Below are 20,991 nucleotides of genomic sequence, written 5' to 3'. Positions count from 1 at the left end.
AGCATCACGATTGTATTACAATTGACACGTTTACTGTAATTTAACAGCTTTTCTTAATTGCATTGGGACTGCGATCGTTATTCTAAACGTTACACAGGCCATACGTAAATTTCATAAATTAAACAGATATTGTTCACTTTTATCTCATCTACAAACAATCCACTGTCCCCATTAGATGACCAGCAAGTCTGTAGCAGATCAGTCCGTTCTGACCGGCATTGTTTATGTTTTCTCTGTCCAAAATTCCCCCGTCTAAATCACTGTCGCTTAAATGGGAAGTCATGAAACGTTTATGTAACCATGACTGACTTTCCAATCAACAGCTGATTGCTTTGCCTTACGTCTGCCTTACCGATAACAGAGCCTAATTGGATTAAAATTAATGTGTTTATTAGCCAGGGTAGTGTCATACCTACAGTCAATGAAGTGTCGGGTATCGTTAGGGTCTAGTGAACAGGTCATTAGTGGACAACTAACTGTACATATGTTTAGCGGACAAGTGTTATCTCTAGCACTGCTGGGGTGAAAGGCTCCATACGGGGGTTTGATAGATGAGCTTTCAAAATCGGGAGATTACTGTCTTTTTGATCAATACGATCGGGAAACGGAATAGGGAGTTTGAAATCGGGAATTTCCCTACAGAATCGGGAAAGTTGGCAAGTATGAAGAACCAGTGTTCCTGTTTAAGTAGTATGCAAATTCTTTTGTTATGAATACTCTGTACATATGCATTGATAGCCCAGGCATGCATGGTTAGGCCCCATGACTGACAATGGGCAAACTGTGATTAGAAAAGGTCAATTTCTTTCAGATGACTTAAATATATTGTCTATGTTTAGAGTTCCTGTGTACCAAATTATAATGTCTTTAATGAGAATAACTCACCTGTTCAAAGAAACTTTGGAACTCCTCTAAAACCATCTCGGAACTGAATTGAGCACGGAATTCTCGTCGAACAGGATCATCTGTAGAGAAATCTATCGGCGACCACTCACAGTTTTTCTGTTTCCTGTTGCTGTTGACAAACAATCATGGTAACTGGCTTTAGGTCGACTCAAACTTTTTTCATAGAATGTCATGGTTATAGTTTGGTTAAATGTCTTATTAACAGCTATGGTCATTGAAGGACATACTAGATTCAAGAAGTGGGAAAAAACCACTGACCAGTGGTCAGTACCTGGCAGATTTCAAATTTTGTAGTGATATCTATAGTAATGTTTGGACTCCTAAAAGAAAATAATAATCATATCAAAGTGTAAAGGTCATAATACATACGTTAGGTGCTTTATGTGTACATCATTTGAAGATTAGACAACAGGTATATACAGATACTTACACCCTTAATACTGATTCCTTCGTCAGTAAATGGTTACACACAGTCTTCTTATCGTCTGTATCCATGACGATTCGATTGCCATTCACATCATCATCATATTCCACCTTTAGCTGTCCCATTCCTAGAATCTTTAATAGGAGTTATAATCATATTGATAATTATGTATTGTGAGTTACAATCATATTTACTAGAACTGTAAGCCTATGGATAACTTATACACCCCATCCCACCCTCATTTGATACCATAGCAATTACATGCCAAGTTATTTTTGAAAATAAGACCATTATTTCTGTCCTCCCTACAACCCGACCGAACATGCTCACTAATGATACATATACATAGATGTTACATCACCTGACCAGACCAAGTTTGAACTAGTGTGATCCAAAGATTAACGAGTTATTGGTCATATTACAAAACCTGTGTATAGTGACCAATAACTCGTTACCATAACAACCAAAATAATAAACAAGGAGCTGTAAAGCATGGCATTATCCACCGCGCCCTGCAGTTGGTATGATAACCCAAATTCGTATCTATATCAAGCTCAATTTTTTTTTATTAAAGTATAACTAGGTATAATATAAATATGTGATTTTTTACTAAGTTTTAATATGCGATTTTTGACTAAGTTTTCATGGTGAAAGAAAAAAACACCGAAAATGGAAGGTCTGCAATAGCTAAAGGCACATTTAGGGCACTAGTCTTATATATACAATAAGTTTCAAGGAGCTATGTTACAAGATAGAACCTATTAGGATCTAGGAGTCGTCTTCCAAATTAATAGATACATACAGGTATAGCAGACGACTCCTCCCACTCTGTGCTTTCTCTACATACTTAACTCTTCCTTCTCAGAAATGATTAAGTGGCGGTACATTAAACTCTAAACTTAAAATTATGTTTATCAGTTTTGGAGTTACAGCATGGAAACAAAAGGAAACAGTAATTTGGTATTGTTTTTTATTAAGTTTCCATGGTGACAGGAAAATAACCAAAAATGGAAGGTCTGCAATAGCAAAAGTCACAACTAGGGAACTTGTCTGATATATACAGAAAGTTTCAAGGAGCGATCGGAGTCCAATTTAATATCTCCCACGTTTTCGCAGGAGATGAAAATAATTAAATTGCCTAATAGCAGACTACATCTGATGAGATGATCTATCAACAGATCAGTTAGAGAAAGGTCAGTAAACTGGAAATGTCCAGTTAGTCCACCCTTAACAGGTATGAACACCACCTAGTGAGTAGAGTATTATGAGTTGTTCCCCCGACTACCCCCAAGAGTTTTAGTTATGAGGAGAGTACCTTCCAATCGTTCTCTTTCACCAACAATGTTGCTCGCTTCTCAAATAAGATCACCTCAGTGTCATCATCATCATTCTCATCAGACTCGTCATCATCACTATCATCTTCATCATCTTCCTCGGATTGGACGGCGTCGCTGCACTCTACAGAGGTAACCTCTGACACTTGGATTGGAATCTTGTCTTCTGTCAAAAAAATTTCACATTGATAATCTTTTTATTCAATTAATCCCACATTTCTTGCTATCAGTTTCTAATACAAATGTACATTGCTATACCGGGTAACATGAAATTTGTGGGTACTTTGTCTTTGTCTTTAAGAAGTGAGCTAAAAATGGAATATTATCGTATAGTAGTGGTACTTTTCAATTTCATAAAGAAAAATGGTATTCCATGAAACCATCTCCATGGAAACCTAGAAACATTGATTGGTTTTGAATGTTCTGACTTACCATGGGATTTTGTTGCCATATCTTTCAGCTTTACTTGGCATTCGTCAATTATTTGCTTAAATTGGGTGGCTATATCAATGTTCTGTAAACAAAATAAGATAATAATTCATAAGTCACTCTTCAAGTTCTTCATAAACTTCAGCTAACTAGTTCATTAGACAATTTAGGCTAACATTTTTCAATTATGACATGATAAAAGCACATGTTCAAAATCGACAAAACAAGAAAAGCACCAAAATTAAACTACTGTTAAAATAAGTATGTTTACACTATATGTTCTGACATTTAACTGAACATATTGACTCTCAATCTGACATATACTGACCTTTAACCTAACATATCTGACTCTTAATCTGACATATACTGACCTTTAACCTAACATATCTGTCTCTTAATCTGACATATACTGACCTTTAACCTAACATATTTACCTTTAACCTAATACATTGACCTTTACCTGACATACTGACCTTAAACATGACCTAATAACTATCACGCTAGCCTACTGACCTTGAACTTGACAGCTAACTGCTCCATACGGGCTTCCTCTTCACTGTAATCCTGTGCAGTCCAACACCAGGCCATTTCTGATGTAGACATTGGCTTAAAGCTATGGTCGGGGGTTAACCAGTGGTTACACGCCAATTTGAAGATCTGTTCACGCCGCAATAACAGTCGTATCTTTCCTACAATACAGTCAACATCAGTTCATTAAAGCCACATCATGATTTGGACCGCAATTTTTTTTTAAAAGTTCTGCCAACTATGCCTAATTTTTCTTCACTTAGTTTACTTAAAATCTACAAAACAACGACAAAAACAGTAAGTACAAATGATAGTCTAACAGATTCCATGTTGAAGACAAACATAAACATGCTTTGTATACTCACACTTAAAAACTACACATATTTTGAATATATACCTCTATTACTGTATTATATTTCAAAATTGCAAAAGACAAGCAAAAAGTTACAGTGCTACAGAAATCAGTTTTCCAGTTATCAGTGTCAGGAGTATCAAAGCTCCACTGTACAAGCTGACTAGGGGTTGACCTACCAGTATGGTGCTGTTGCAGGACTTTCATTTCTCCAATGCCTTTCTCCTTCCATTGATTAACCTGCTTATCAAACCGGTAAAGTTTGGCCCGCATACTGAACAGGGCATCAAAATCCTCTTCGCCTACAAGTAAGGACAATAGTTAATTGCAAAACCTTACCATGAAGAAAGTAAAGTCGTGAAAGTTTATTTTCATGAATAGATATCTGCAGCCTTTACATTGATTCTTTTCTCTTCATCTCTAAAACATTGGATATGCTCGAGCCTAACTCGATTTGGCCTCTTCTACTTCCAGAATATAACTTCTGTTCACTCGATTGCAGCTTATCTACTTCTGGAAACTCTTCCGTCTATAGACTGGAAGATCTTCTGAGAAGACTTTAAAAAGAGCAAAAATCAAGTTGAATTCTGGAGAACATGGATCCAGTTTCATGAACATTCCTTAAAGTGAATAGATCCAGTTTCATGAACATTCCTTAAAGTGAATAGTCGGGCAAAGAAAACAAGTCTAAATGCGTTCATTGGCCTTCCAATAAATCTCACACATTAATACGACGGCCAAGTTCTGCTTACGTTTCCTAGTTCTGACCATTAAAGTAAAGGAAAGTTGAAAGCATTGAAAGCGAGGCTGCGTGGAAATGTAACCACGGACATAGTCAGCCGGGAGGACGTTTTAGGATTCATATACTTTAAATTACATATGTAATTTCTTCGTACGCAGACAGATTTTGGAGAGAGATTCTATTTTTCTATTTCATAAGAAATTATACTGGATACAATCACACCATTTTTACCGACTTTAGCCATCCTTCCCCGACTATTCACTTTAAATTTAAGGAATTCCTTAACTTAAAATTCTCCATAGGAAACCTTTACAGAAGTCAAGGAATCAATCTTACAGTTAAAGATGCTCCATCGCTGACAAATGGTATTTTTTCACTATCAAAAACAGGAGAAGACGATTTAGTAATTTTCTTCAGTTACTAAAGATACTTATTTTACACCATTACCACCATTGAAAAGTTTGAGCTTCTAATTTTACTTCAAGTTAAAAATATGAAAAAGAATTAATTGCATCCCGAAAAAAATCTGTGGTACTATATCTTATATGGAATGAAGTGATGATTGCGCATGTACCAAAAGCGAAATAAATTATTTTATGTTATTTTTTTTGTGTAAATTAGGCATATATACACGATTAAACACCAATTATTATTCAAATGATGAATATCATATATGCTCTGTCGGCGTTGGAGCATCTTTAATGAATGTTTGTGAAACTGTTTGATTCCCATTTGTTTGAGTAATTAAATCACCTGTTTTAATCTCGACAAGATCCGGGAGGGCTACAATTGGCTCAAAGTGAGGGTCATGAGCATCCAATGATTCATCGTTCTCGTCTGCGTCCTGTGACCCTCCATCTTGGCCCTTAGCACCAAACAGCTGTTTCCCTGCACCTGACCAGCTAAATGGCTTGCTGTCATCTGTAACATGGATCAACAAATGTAAGGCAACATGTACATTTAGCTAACGAGTTCCCAACTTTCAGGATCTTGTCAGTACCAGGTAATTATTCTCAGGTTTGGTATGATAATTTGAGGATGTTTGTAGATGGTTGGTAAAATCTACCCCCACAAAACATTCAATCCCAAGGTATTTACCAGCTATAAGGTATTTTATAGACTATCAGGCTTTATGTAATATTATGTCCAAAATTTGTCATTTGAAGGAACATAAAACACTTTACTGTCAATATATACAGGCAGCTGTCAAATAGGTATACATGTCATTGTAATTGACAGGTATTACAATGTAATTGATTGTAATTGCCAGTTATCATTGTATTTGACTAACATTTTCTGCCTACTCACCTTTTTTGAAGGCCGCCTCAGAGCCAGTCTGTGAGGCTAGCTGTGAGAAGGAGAACTGTCCTACGGCACTGGACTGACCACCAAACACTGTCCCCCCTGGACTGACCGTCTGGTTCACACTATCTTTGGGTGTCTCGGATACGGGTGTCGCAGGCTTGGAGCCAAACAATGTTGAAGTTTGGGATGAAGAACTAAACAATCCACCAGTCGATGAGGATGGTGTAGTAGAACCGAATAGTCCACTGCTTGAATGAGCAGACGATTCAGATCCAAATATTCCGCCACTTGAGGGAGCAGACGATTCAGATCCAAATAGTCCACTGCTTGAGGGAGCAGACGATTCAGATCCAAATATTCCGCCGCTTGAGGATGAGGATGCTGTTTGTGACCCAAAAAGTCCCCCGCTTGAGGAAGAAGAAGATGGTTGAGATCCAAATAATCCACTGCTCGAAGATGTCATTTGAGACCCAAAAAGTCCGCCACTAGAAGATGAAGATGCTGTTTGAGACCCAAATAATCCGCCACTCGAAGATGCAGAAGTTTGAGATCCAAATATTCCACCACCTAGTGTAGTTGGAGGAGCACCAAACAGTCCCCCAGTGGCAGGAGCCTTTGAAGACGGCAGTGAGCTAAATAGGCCTCCAGTGGTAGGGGTACTAAATGTTCCACTCGAAGTACCAAATACTTTACCAGGGGAAGAGGAGGCAGAACCAAACACTGCAGTAGTCTGGGGGATTCCTTTACTAGTAGGCACAGAGGATGACTTAGTTGGAATACTTTTAGTAGAGTTTCCTGCAAGGCAAATATGTAACCAATTCACTATCTTTAAAACAAAATAAATATTGTGAAGCCTCAGCAGTTGTACAATTTTAAATTTGCACCCTAAAAGGATGCCACCAATTCAATATAAATGGTATCCAATACTTAATTTCAGGGAGAAATGTTGTTTATATGTTAAGAGCCAAATGGGACTAATTCACGTACCACACGATACCTGATAATGTTTGTGCGGGACTAGTATCTCCAGTGGTGATGGAACGTAGCTCTTTGTAATCGTCCCGCTGAAATGACGTTATCCCCCGATAACGTCATTTGACGTCATTCCATCACCAATAGAAACAATAGTCCCGCACAAACATTATCGGGTATCACATGGTAATTGAGTGCCATTGACCCTTTTTAGTACCGCCACAGGGCCATAGAGGTCAGTCGCATTCTTTGTTCCCCATCACATAAGGATAATTTCAGAGAAGTTGTTTACATGAAAATAGATAAATCGAACCTTTTTGGCTCTACAACTCCTCAGTCTCCCTGGGGTTAAGCCCGACCATTTATACAATTTCACAAGGATATTATCGGTCAAATTTTGTTAAATTAAATAAAACTTTCTAACATAGGTTACATAATGGAAATAGAGAAAGTTTTGATTTAGGTCAGTGCTTTTTGTGATGAGAAATAAAGGCCTGGTGAGCTAAAATAGAATGCCACCGGCCTTTTCTACAATTTGTAGGTGAAAAAATAATATACCTTCATATGGTTCTCCTGGCATGCTGTCTGTACATCCACGACATCCAGGGCAAGGCTTACAGGTCAAGTACAAGTAGAAATTATCAGGCAATAAATATTTCCTAGCCTGGGCAATCTGCTCTTCAGTGGCCTTTACCTCACTCACAAACACAACATCATCAGATTCGCCTGGGGAACTCTTTGTTTCTGCTGATACGCCTGCGGCTGGTGAACTTTTTCGCTTGGCCGCTGAATCTTTTGATTTTTCCTGAGCTTTGACAAAAGCATCCGAAAAATTGTTAGCAATTTCTGCTGTCTTGAACCTGATGGAAAAGTTTTCCATGCTAGGATTTTCATCCGAGAAGTCCATGGCAAACCAGACTAAGGCCTTACCGTCCGTCTTGGGCATAGGTTTCAGTTCAAGATCCTGTGTGATGTAATGATGACAGCAGACCTTGTGGATCTGATCTCTCCGCATCAGCAGACGGCATTTCCCACTCTCACTATTGTGAAGGATCTTGACATTTCCAAGGCCTCGTTCCTTCCATTCCTGCTTGTCGAAGCGGTACAATTTGGCACGATGCTCATACAAAATTTCATCATTTTCCTCTCCGGTTACCACGGCTACAGCCTCAGGAAGTGACACAATTGGTTCAAAATGTATGTGGTCATCCTCGCCATCTTTATTCTGGTAATATTCGCTAGTGTCTGGTGACTTTGGCGAGTTGATCACAGTAGCTGGGGCCGCAGAAGGTGTAAAGGTAAACTTGAATTCAGAGGATATAGCTGATGACTTTGATTCTGGTGTTTTGGGTTCAGCTTTAAAAGAGAAGCCAGATGGTTTAGAATCAGCTGAATTCAGTTTGAAGGGAGATTGAATGGCTGGGGATTCAGTCTTTTGAGGGGCTTCTGTTTTAGCCAAACTGAAATTGAAACCTCCTTGTGGAACACTAAATGTGGCAGATTTTGTTGTCACAGGTGTTGTATCCAAACCAATGCCTGGAGTTGTTTTTCCTACAGTTGAAGATGGAATAGAAGTTGAAGTGGAAGTAGATGTACTGTCTGCCTGAGAACTCGACACTGGAGCAGCCATATTGAATTTGAACCCACCTGAAAAAACACATTGAAATGAAATTAAAATTTTTTGTCATTGATTTAAATTACTCTTCAACTCTTTCTGTACTAATACAATAAAATTCAAGGACTTCATACACACATCATCGACTCTTGTTAAAATGTATCATTTGATACTTGGGGTAAAATATAATAAACTTGGCATTAAATATCCGATAACACCACGTTTCGTTGAAATTGGCCAACATTTAAAAGTTTAAGAGAATTAGCCAATTAAATAGAAGATTCCAAATTAACATGCATAATTTTTCAGGAATAACATTTAAAAGCAATCCTAGTCTTAATGATCCTATTCACTGACCAAATTTCATAGATTTTAATGTGCAGAAACCACTTGGTCAATCAGATTTGAAGTTCCTATAATCAACATGTGTAATCATAGAGGATGGAAGTTAAGCAAACTTAACCTCAAGTATCCTATGATACATCTATTGACTGAATGTCATTGAAATTGGCCAAAAGTTATGGGTTTTTTTTTAAGAGAGCAACAAGAATTCCATGGACATGGGTGTGTCGCCTGCACAGCATCACAAAAAATGGTTATTTACAGTTGAAAATATTGTTAATAATTAGGTGCAGTTATCAAGTCCCATAACTCTTGTAAATATTGATGGAGTTTGACCAGTATCGAACCCATCTAAAATTTCATTGATATTGAGCAATAAACCAAATTTGGTTTAAATCGGACAATAAATACTTAAGTTATCGAGCAGAAACCAAGTTTTGACAAATTCAAAGTCCCGTAACTCTTGCAAATATTGACAGATTTTGACCAATATAAAACCCATCAAAGATCTCATTAGTATAAAGCAGTACACCAAATTGCAAATACTGACGGATTTTGACCAGTATCGAACCGTGTAGGATCTCATTGATATATAGCAATATACTAAATTTGGTTGAAATTGGACAATAAATAATTAAGTTATCGAGTGGAAACCATGGTTTTATCTGTTTTGACGATTTTAAAGTCCCGTAACTCTTGCAAATATTGATGGATTTGACCATTATTGAACTCATGCGAGATCACAATGATATAAAACAATTCACAAAATTTGGTTGAAATTGGACGATAAATATTTAAGTTATCAAGCGGAAACCATGGATTTATCTGTTGTGACGATTTTAAAGTCTCGTAACTCTTGCAACTGATTTTAACCATAATCGAACTCATTGATATAAAGCAATATACCAAATTTGGTTGAAATTGGACAATAAATACTTAAGTTATTGCACGGAAACTGTTTCCCGGACGCCGCTGAGGCCGACATAGTGATACCTAAGTGTCACCCTTGCATTGCAGGCGAGACAAAAATGAAAGCAAGACAAACCTAAATTTTACCACCCATCTTGATAAAAGTCAGGGATAGTGTAATATAAAGGCTTACCTGCAGCACTTGGTTGGGTGCTACTTGTTGATGACATTGGTTTGAAGCTGAAAGCTGGGCTCTGCCCAAGTGAAAAACCAGCTGATGTTGGTTCTGCTGTCGTGGGTGGGGCAGATTTGGTATCCTTTTCAGACGTAGCTGGTGGTTTTCCAAACATGAAGCCACCAGACGACGACCCTCCACCAAACGTAAAACCTTTTGCATCAACAGAGCCTGCTGGTCCACCAAATGAAAACCCTTTTGATGTGGTAGAGGCTGCGGCGATAGGTTTGACATCCTCTGGTTTCAGTCCCGGCTTTAGTGCTTGACATGCCACACATTTCTGTACCCCAGGTTTGTTGTTAACGTAGCAACCATCACAGTCCCAGCTTCCCTCCTCCGGTCTGAAAAGGTCGCCCAGTGACTGGCCCTGGGCTGGAGCTGGATTGGTTGAAAACCCTTTTGATATGGTAGAGGCTGCGGCGATAGGTTTGACATTCTCTGGTTTCAGTCCCGGCTTTAGTGCTTGACATGCCACACATTTCTGTACCCCAGGTTTGTTGTTAACGTAGCAGCCATCACAGTCCCAGCTTCCCTCCTCCGGTCTGAAAAGGTCTCCTAGTGACTGGCCCTGGGCTGGAGCAGGATTGGTTTTAGGTGGTGCCACAGCTGGCGGTGCCACGGTGGCAGGTTTTGCTCCAGATTTAAACATCTCGGCCAAAGTCGTTGGCTCCTTAGCACCTTCCTTTTTATCCTCTTTCACAGCGGGAGCTTTCTTCTCCTGTTGTTGAAGATCACCCTGACATTCCTCGAATGTCTGTTTGAATAGCTGTGCCTGATCAGTAGTCTTAAACCGAACTGCGAGACGCTCTGTCTGAATTTCACCTTCAGCGTAATCCATAGCTGTCCAGCACCACGCTCTGTCGGAGTTTGCCATTGGCACCAGTTTCATAGCTGTTGTAATCTTATGATTGGCACATACTTTTAATACCTGCTCTCGTCTCATCAACACTCGAACCTGCTTAGTGGTTCGATGGCGTAGAAGCTTCATTTCACCAATACCTCTCTCCTTCCACTGGTTCAGCTCGGCATCATATCGATAAAGTTTGGCACGCTCTCCAAATACCTTCTCTTCGTCTTCTTCTCCAGTTTTCACCTAGAGAGTTAAACAGATTAGATATAATTCATTCTACAGTATGACTGAATAGTATCAATAATTCTAAATTTTAAATTTATGAATCTTCAGAACTCTATAACAAGGGCCCAAAGTGTCCATCTACTATCTGGTGCACAATTAAAATGTATGACCCTGACAAATTTAAAAATTTTAGCGTATTTGACTTCTGACCTTGAATGAAGATCAAGGTTGTGTTCATTGATTTTAAAGATATTGGCAATGAACCCAGTGACATTAAATAAATATCAAGCTCATTCATTTGAACACACTTGGTAACCCTTCATCCCAGTAAGTCACAGGCCCAATAACAAGTCCCGAGGCTTCCTAGTTATTGACAAGAAGATTTTAGCATATTTGACCCATGATCTCGAATGAAGGTCAAAGTAATTCATTTTAACAAACTTAGTTTCCCTTTATCTTGGCATGTCACAAGTCTAATAACGGGTCTCTAGGCCTCCTACCTTTGGAGAAAAAATTGTTTGAAGGGAAAAGTTGATGCTGCCAGATGGACAGACAGATGATCACTTTGTCCCTGAAGGAAACCACATCAGTACCATTTACATTCAGTATCAGTGCATTTCCAATGACTGACCGTCATTGAGATTTTAATGCCCTTGTCTCTACATATAAAAGTGTCAGCACAGAACTGATATGGGCAAGGCTATATGCCTCCCCCTTCATAAAATCTTATTAGATGAGCTAAAATGACAAAGATCATGATCTATCAAATTTTAACAATAACTATATACCTCAACCAGATCCGGCAGATCAATAATAGGCTTGAAGTCTACTTTGGGTTCATATTCCTCCATGACATCATCATCATGTCTGCCTGGGGATTTCACCGGCGAAGTCACAGATTTCTGTCCAGACGGGCTTGTGTGTTGAAACATAGTTGGAAGTGATGATTTAGCAACATTGTTTGTGAATGAGGCTAGATTCTGGGTAGGAGCTGCAGTTGGGGGGTTCTGGGTTGGAGTTTTACTACCAAGGGTTAATGCAGGAGCTGTACTGCCACTACCAGTAATCTGGGTAGGAGCTTTACTACCAAGGTTCAGTGAAGGAGAAACACTGCTCGTCCCGAGGTTCTGGGTTAGAGGTTTACTGCTAGCACCGAGGTTCTGGATAGGAGGTTTAGTCCGGGATGGAATCTCTGTGCCTCTCAGCATAGATTGGTGTGCGTCAGATGTGTCCGGAGATTTGGATGCTGCCATAAGACTAGGAAACAAAGAACCAGGAGTGGAGGTCTGACCAAGGGACACCATAGACTGAGGCTGGCAAATAGACAGCGACTTTCCTGTAAATAAGTAATTAGGGTCATCAACATTCAACTAACTTATTCGATCCAATAAGTACCTAGGGTGCTTGGAAATGGAAACAAGAGGCCCATAGGCCTGAACGTTCACCTGAGTTCAGATACAGAATGAAACAAGAGGCCCATAGGCCTGAACATTCACCTGAGTTCAGATACAGAATAAAACATGCGGCCCATAGGCCTGAACGTTCACCTGAGTTCAGATACAGAATGAAACAAGAGGCCCATGCATAGGCCTGAACGTTCACCTGAGTTCAGATACAGAATGAAAGAAAGACATATTATCAATATATATATTGATCCAACAAGCCCTTAAAGTCAGGTAGTGAACAATTAATTCAGATAATAAACATTCAACTACAGTATTCAAACCAATAAGCGCCGAGGGTGCTTTGTTGAATGAAATTTTAACTAGCCTCTCATAAAATTATTGCATAAATCAATTTGAAAAGGATATTCAATCAAGAAACTTAACATAGGGTTCATATTTTCATCCTGCATTTGAGTTAAGTGAAATGGATACTTTGCACCAGAAAAGCTAATTTGCTGTTGACTTAGGCTCTTTTTGAAGACCCATTACTTTACTGTAAAACTTACCATCAAACAGGCTGTCCTTGCCTGCCATGTTGGGTTGTGGCTGAGACGTCGTCAGGTTGGAAGGGACAGTTGAGGTGGTAGTGTCGCTGGTTGGTGATCCGGTAAGAACGGCCATCAGAGCAGACGGCGCTGGGCGGCTGGCAGGATCCTGGGGTGTAAACATGGCTGACTGAGAGAAGAAGCCTGGCCCTGGTAGGGGATGTGTTGGGGGTTGAGAGGCTGGGAGTCGAGGAGGAGGGGGAGGTGGAGCAACACCTTGCTGTTTGATTGTGTACTGAAGAGACTGGCCACGCAGGGCATTAGCAAACATACCAGGCTGGGACATAGCCCCCGTCTGTGGCCCAGGAGGGGTGTAAGTGATGGTAGATTTACCTGCAAATAAAAATAATAAATCAAATACAAATAAAATAACTTAATAGAAAGAGTTCATACAGATCTTCTACTGAGTGATAAACCATAAATGGACTTGTTTTTAGGCACAGTCAAATTTTACTGCACATGCCAACAAGAGGCCCAGAGGGCCTGTATCGCTCACCTGGTTTGTAATGCCAAGTAATGTTCTGAATACAGGTTCATTGTTTCTTTTCTGAAGGAATTTTAATATTAACCTCTAAATCAGAACCAAAATTTATACAAGTTCTGTTCCCCTTCCCCCAAGGATGTTTGTGGCCAAATTTGGTTACAATCCATGAAGAACTCTAGGACAAGTAGTGATTTATAGGATTTACCTCTATTTCCCTTATTGGGCCCCGCCCCTCTTGCCCCCGGAGGGCCAGAGCCAAAATTTATACAAGTTCTGTTCCCCTTCCCCCAAGAATGTTTGTGGCCAAATTTGTTTACAATCCATGTAGAACTCTATGACAAGTAGTGATTTATAGGATTTACCTCTATTTCCCTTATTGGGCCCCGCCCCTCCTGCCCCCAAGGGGTCAGAGCCAAAATTTATAAAAGTTCTGTTCCCCTTCCCCCAAGGATATTTGTGGCCAAATTTGGTTACAATCCATGTAGAACTCTATGACTAGTAGCGATTTAAAGGATTTATCTCTATTTCCCCTATTGGACCCCGCCCCTCCTGCCCCCAGGGAGTCAGAGCCAAAATTTATACAAGTTCTGTTCCCCCTCCCCCAAGGATGTTTGTGGCCAAATTTGGTTACAATCCATGCAGAACTCTATGACTAGTAGCGATTTAAAGGAAATGTTGACGGACAGACGGACGCCGCGCCATGACATAAGCTCACCGGCCCTTCGGGCCAGGTGAGCTAAAAACTTTAAATAATGATTTATTAGCGTGGTTATGAAGTTCAATTGCAATACCTTAGGCCAAACAAAATTAATTACTTGGTTCTCAGGCCACCTTTTTTCAAATTAGATGAGGGAGGGAGGGCTTTTTTTTTTTCTTTTTTATTGTAGAAAAAAAAGACGAGGGATTTTTTTTTTTTTTTTTAATTTCCCAACACAATAGGAGGTAAAATTCACGAAAGTTTCAATTCAAAAGGATTTTGTAACAGCAAATTATCAATACCTTGTTAAATACAACACGTTTGTTGTTGACAACGGTGGTATCATCGGGGTAGGGCTCCGGTAATGACAGTTTCCGAGCAGCCGCGAAAAGCACATCAAAAGCATTTCGTTTACGGTTCCCACTATCACCCGTTTCGTCATGATCACGGTATTCAGGTTTTGTTAGGGTGCATGCACCATCAATTATGTCATATCGGATGTAACGGCGGAATGCTGTGACAGTCTCCCCAACCTTCATCATTACTTGATCGAATCCAGACACTTTGCTCTGACCGATTGACGCCGTCATTTTGTTCAGCATCAGTTTCTCGGGAAAAGTCCAATCTTAGGGTCCTAATGTGCCCTCCTTCAATGATTGGAAGAGTTCGGTCAAAGTACAAGCATCGGAGAATCCATTGATAATGTTCCATGGCAGTACGACCGTGGAACTGTGCTGAATGTGGACAGATACCAGCGACATTACGTTTTGCATATAACTTTGGCGCTTGGAACATTCATTCACTAGTATTGCAGACAAACGTTTAAGAGATGTGCCGTCTAAAACTGCCGGAGACGGACACTTTTTTACGAGAGCAACCTCGTGCGTTTGCCAATCAAAATCACGTTGGCGCTTGGAATACTCGTAGTGTGAATGCAGACAAGCGTTTTTAAGATGTGATGTCTAAAATTGTATAAAAACACGGATGCGGACATTTTTTCCGGAATTTTGGTCCACGCATACAATCTTTTTTTTTTTTTTTTAACTTTTACAATAAAATCGGCAATGCGGGGCTTAAAAATGATATGCGCGCGGGCCTGAGAACCAACTAATTAAATTTTTTTGGCCTTATTACAAAATTTAGTGCTGTACATGAATTAGCCCTTCAAAGTCAGCGTGAAAAACAAACTACCTCTAAAATAAGTATGTTTACAGTACATGAATTAGCCCTTCAAAGTCAGCGTGAAAAACAAACTACCTCTAAAATAAGTATGTTTACAGTACATTAATTAAATGATAGAAGGATCTTTATCATAGAAATTAACTAAAACTTTTGAGACAATATGTCTCCTGCAACACTGAATGAAGGTCAGGGTAATTGAGCAAAGTAGATTATAACAGATTATACCCAATGAAAATTGTATGTTGGGAAATATTCAAAAAATAATTCTTACTTGTACAATTTATAGATTTTTCCCTTTATTTTCGGAAAATATTCACATGAAATTTGGATGATACAGCTAAATTTCTCTAGGTAAAAGTGCATCTATTCAGTGCCAATGTACTCTAAGAAAGTGCCTGACTGTTGGCTACTGTAAATAAATTTTCTTTAGCAGCTACTAAATTTTGTAATTTTTTTTTTTAAAGCATTTCTGCAGATTCAAAATTGAAATGCCATTCAACTGCACAAGAATTGTAGAAGATATTGATTTCGCGGAGATAAACTTTCACGAAATTACCTTCATAGCCAAATTTGCGAAAAATAAAACGCATGCGAAAGTTGATTTACAGTATACTGAGAAGTTTTTTCGGTTTACCTTCCAAGTTAGCACGGTTACCGAAGGGCCATTCCTGGCTGAGCTGTTGTTCCTGGTACATATGATGGGGAGGAGGCTGTGAGCCGTCATCTTCATAGTACTCTCCATCGATGTGATAAATATCATCCTCCACGATGTCATTCTGGTGCGACATCTGGTTGATTGGTGCGACAGGTGGCTGAGGTGTTAAACGGTTTGGAGGAGGGAAAGGCCCCATAGTCCCAGGGTATGGGGCTAATGGTGCCCCGGGGACCGGCGACATTTGGTAACCATAGTTAGAAGGTGGCATCCAGGACTGTTGCTGTGGCTGGTAGTACTGAGGGGGCCTGAACGGTGGTGCTATAAATCGCCCAGCAGCTGAACTTCGGAAGGAAACTAGGAACTCCTGAAAGAACACATAACAGATTCAGTGTAATCTGTCAAAACGGACCCTTGACTTATTTGGATCTCTGTGTATTCAAGTATTCTTGTTTATGGTATTATCCTTCCTAATTTTAGTAGATCAAACCTGTATGACACGAAAACCTGGCTATTCCGGCCAAATAATCTGGTCCCAGTGACATCTGGTTTAGACAAGTAATTGCGTAAGCAACAATAAACAAGAGACCCAAGTGTTTTTACAATGATCTGGGCTTAAAGAGGTTTAATCAATAAAGCTATGTGACTGTTTACTTAACTAATTGTGTTTATACGGAAAAGCTAACAAAGACACATCATACAAGACAGATTATGGCAACTGGTCTTGTACCTTCATTTCCTTTAGAATTTCATCATTCTGAGCCATCTCTGCTCTCATGTCATCCTGCATATTCTTGATGGAATCCTGAACAGTCCTTTCCCAGTGTTTCTTGGATTGTTCCTGAAGCTCAATTAGAGTAGCCATCTTTTTTTCCAGTGCCCAGATTCTGGCATCAAGACGCTCAGGACTGGGACGGACATGCTGAAAAGGCAGATGAGCAGAATGTAATAAATAGAACATCATCAGTATCATAGCAATTTAATTCATGTTTGAAAAAAAAACCCACTTAAAGGCCCACTACCTTTCCGAAACGGCTTTTAATTTTTAAAATAGAAATGTAAAGCGAGATTGATAATTTGTACGGTCGCAAAAGTTGTCATTTTACCGGTAATGCTACACTTATTATCACCTTCTGAACAATTTAATTTAAATAAATAAAATGTTAATTTTCATAACGCGGGTCTTCTTATGTTTCCCGCCGTCGTCCTAATGCCGCGCGCGGTAGTTGATTGTCACTCGCGCCAGATGGCAAAACAGTGAAATGAAACCCAACTGTTACCATATATTACACAGGATATCTTGCATAAGCTTCATGTTATAACCTCATCTTATGCCATCGATGTAAATTTTCTTATGTTATCTATGATTTTTAGAAACCTTTAAATTTTGCTCTGGAAAGGTAGTGAGCCTTTAAATATATTCTGTATATGATAACAGTTTAAGTTGCTCCATCACCGATAGAGCATAAACGATACTCATCAACAACTGGGAACACAACAAAAGTTGAACAACAACTGTTTAATCATGTACATTTGTGTCTAATTAACACAAAATTACAAATCTAATTTATATTGCATTGGTGCATGCACAAACAGTACTTCATTCCATATAGGACAAAGTGCCATGTAGTTATTTTTCATGACACACTTTATTATTTTTATCTTTAAGTAAAATAAACTCAAACTTTTCAATCATGGTAATGAAGGTATAGCAGCCACTTTTTTTGACTGAAGATTAATACTACAATGTATCATCTTTTAGGGTTTTTATAAACATAAAACTCAAATCATGCAATAAATTGAAAACTAACCTCTCGGTGTTGTGGAGCTGGTGTGCTTTGTTCTATGATGTTAGATGCCACAAAACTAGGCGACTCCTTTTGAAAGAGTGACATTGGTTCCATGGAGGCCCCTGTCCTACCGTAGCTTCTATTGATAGGGGTGCCATTTTGGCCCGGGGTCGTGTGGAAACTCTTTGGGGTGCTAAAGCTCTCCTCGTCATTACTGTCAGCATTATTGTTAATGGACAGGCTATCGACCAATGCTGTAATCATAGGAAAGTTCTTCATAAACAGATATTCAGGGATCAATCTAGGTTTTGGGGGAAACTACCCTTTTTCAAAATAGGGGGAAAATTTGGCGAAATATAGGGGAATTTGAATCTTTTTATTTTGGTCCAAAATTATATTCATTTTGAAGAAAAAGTACTGTAAAACAACTAATTTTATTTTCAGATTTTGTACTGCAAGATTTTAACCTCAATAATGAAAAATTTGAGTTTATCATAAAATATGCAGTACCTGTATGATAAATATGAAGAAATTGGTGTACAAAAGTCTAAAAAAATAATGAAAAATAAGTCACAGGGGAAATTGTGTTACCAAAACGGTAATTTTTTAACTTCAAATGGGGAATTTTTAAATCTTCGGGGGAATTTTAGGCCGGAGGGGAATTCATTCCCTGAGGGGAAATTTACCCATAAACGGTAATAAATCAAAGCTAGATTGATCCCTGATATTGGATATTATTCTATTAAAGATGCTCCACTGCTAAGTTCATCATTTGAACAATGATCAGTGTTTAATTGTTAATATGTATATATCTAATTAACACAAAAAATAATATGAAATAATTTATTTTGCTTTTTGTTGCACATGCAACCAGTTCTTCATTCCGTATAGGATATAGTGCCACGGAATTTTTTCGAGATGCAATTAATCATTTTGAATATTTTTATCTTAAGTAAAATTAGAAGCTCAAACTTTTTCGATGGTGGTAATGGTGTAAAGTCAGAAACTTTTGCATTTAAAAAAAAAATACTAAATTGTCTGCTTCTGTTTTTGATAGAGGAAATACACCATTTGTCAGCGGTGGAGCATCTTTAGATAATACAGGTGAAGATACAGTAGTAGGGTAACATTTTAATTTTACAGTAAAAAGAAACCAGTCATTTCAAATAAATTAAGACATGTGATACTTTTTGAAAAACATTCTATCACTTTCCTATTTTTTATGATTTCTAAGAGATTGTTTTGGGCATAATTCATTATTATGTTACTTATGTTTATGTGAAATTCAATAGGAAATTTGGGCTCCAAAGATTTTTATCTGGCAAACAAAAATATTATTTTGGCGAAATATTTTACTTCAGAATTTCAAAAGCTGTTGTGAACCCTGAAACTGATTGTCCATACTCATCACAGCAATCCTAATCTGATGTTAACTCATACACCCTGCAAATTTATAATGAACTATTCCAGTGTTTGAATAAGAAGAGTCCAAATGTGTCTCCAGGGGTGAATGAGTTAATGCAGTAATCAATGTCAGCTATCAGGGGTACCAGTAACAGTATTTCACAACTAAACGTGACCAGCACTAACTTACATGTTCCATATGGCATCTGCATTCTCTCGAGTTGATTCACCACCTCGTCTAGTGTGACAGGGATCTCTTTGTGAAGCTCCTGTTATCAGACAATAAATCAATGTTAATCTCTTATAGGCCCACTTCCTTTCCGAAATTGCTTTTAATTTTCAAAATGGGAATGTAAAACAAGATCGATAATTTTGTAGAGTCTTAAAAAGTATTAACTAACCGTTAATACTACATTGATCATCACCTTCTAAACGATTTGATTAAAATAAATAAAATGTTTATTTCCATAACGCGGGTCGTATTATGTTTCCCGCCGTCGTCCTCAATACCACCTGTAGTTGACTATCACTGCACCAGACGGCAAAACAGCGAATTGACTTTCCGCTGTTTTCATATATTACGCAGGAAATCTTGCATATGTTTGGTGTCGTAACCTTATTTTAGGTCATCGGTATGCATTTTCCGACGTTATTAATGTTTTTTAAGAAACCTTTATTTTTTGCCCCGGAAAGGTTATGGGCCTTTAAGGCTTAACTAGAACTGTAAAACAATGAACAACTAACCCTGACATTTGCTATCTGGTATATAATACCGTTGTATTTTCATCTATCAATTCTGTATATGTTCACCAATCATTCAGGCATTGTGTAATTAATACGTTCATCATGATCCTATATTTTTGGTAATCATGAAAACTAAATCAGATTTGACATTTTAAAAGCAACAATCATAGCAATTTTCAGCTGAATAAAATATATAGTTTTGAACGATCAGAAGTCTTCATTAAACTTTCATGTTAATGGTCATTTAACATGTGACGTGCCTAATAAAAGACAATTAACCATGTTTGAACATTTGAAGGAGATTTCAACACACACACATACACCCCCCCCCCCCTTCAACCAAACTAAATCCCCTTCTCTAAAGATTACAATATTTGGTATAAATGATCCTGTTGATGGACACCAGGGTGACTGGTCATCACAGAGAGTCACTGTCCTTTGGTAACAAGAGGCTCAAGGGCCTAAACAGTCATCTGACTTCCTTCGCAAAAGTCAAATAGGAAATTAATTAGATATAGTGTCATGGTAGCCATCTTTGATTTTGGATCAACCAGAGATGTAACAAAACTTTTTGAAGTTCATATCAGGATTATTTCATGCAAGTTTCAGCCAAATCTAAACTATAGAACTTGAGAAGAAGTTCAAACTGTGTTTTCAAGATGGCAGCTGTAGCGGCCATTTTGATTTCGGATCGACTCCAAAAATAACAACACTTTGTCGGGACCATGTCAGGATCATTTCATGCAAGTTTCAGCCAAATCAGAACTGGAGAAGAAGTTCGAAATGTGAAAAGTTTACGCACGGCGGACGACGACGGACCAAACATGATGACTATAGGTCATCCTGACCCTTCGGGTCAGATGACCTAAAAATCCAGACT

At 38.6% G+C, this 20,991-nt stretch overlaps 1 protein-coding gene across 2 annotated transcripts in view; it reads right to left on the bottom strand.

Annotated features, from left to right (window-relative positions):
* LOC138328095 (E3 SUMO-protein ligase RanBP2-like) overlaps positions 1–20,991 on the bottom strand; it is a 36,797-nt gene that overhangs the window by 2,175 nt on the left and 13,631 nt on the right. Inside the window, exons 19-34 of one of the 2 annotated variants that reach the window (XM_069274713.1) lie at positions 19,558–19,636; positions 17,985–18,217; positions 16,904–17,095; positions 16,156–16,540; positions 13,120–13,491; positions 11,957–12,504; positions 10,052–11,186; positions 7,551–8,639; positions 6,024–6,815; positions 5,469–5,636; positions 4,153–4,275; positions 3,607–3,782; positions 3,097–3,178; positions 2,646–2,827; positions 1,337–1,464; positions 886–1,015 (exon numbers count right to left, since the gene is read on the bottom strand). In XM_069274713.1, coding sequence (XP_069130814.1) covers positions 886–1,015; positions 1,337–1,464; positions 2,646–2,827; positions 3,097–3,178; positions 3,607–3,782; positions 4,153–4,275; positions 5,469–5,636; positions 6,024–6,815; positions 7,551–8,639; positions 10,052–11,186; positions 11,957–12,504; positions 13,120–13,491; positions 16,156–16,540; positions 16,904–17,095; positions 17,985–18,217; positions 19,558–19,636 — 5,814 coding nt within the window. Of the gene's footprint in view, positions 1–885; positions 1,016–1,336; positions 1,465–2,645; positions 2,831–3,096; positions 3,179–3,606; positions 3,783–4,152; positions 4,276–5,468; positions 5,637–6,023; positions 6,816–7,550; positions 8,640–10,051; positions 11,187–11,956; positions 12,505–13,119; positions 13,492–16,155; positions 16,541–16,903; positions 17,096–17,984; positions 18,218–19,557; positions 19,637–20,991 lie in introns of both variants that reach the window. The other variant, XM_069274712.1, reaches the window with a different exon arrangement.

Source organism: Argopecten irradians, chromosome 7 (genome assembly GCF_041381155.1).
Source record: "Argopecten irradians isolate NY chromosome 7, Ai_NY, whole genome shotgun sequence".
NCBI classification, from domain to species: Eukaryota; Metazoa; Mollusca; class Bivalvia; order Pectinida; family Pectinidae; genus Argopecten; species Argopecten irradians.
The sequence above is the reverse complement of the archived record's forward strand: the minus strand, read 5'-3'. Positions and strand labels throughout refer to the sequence as shown.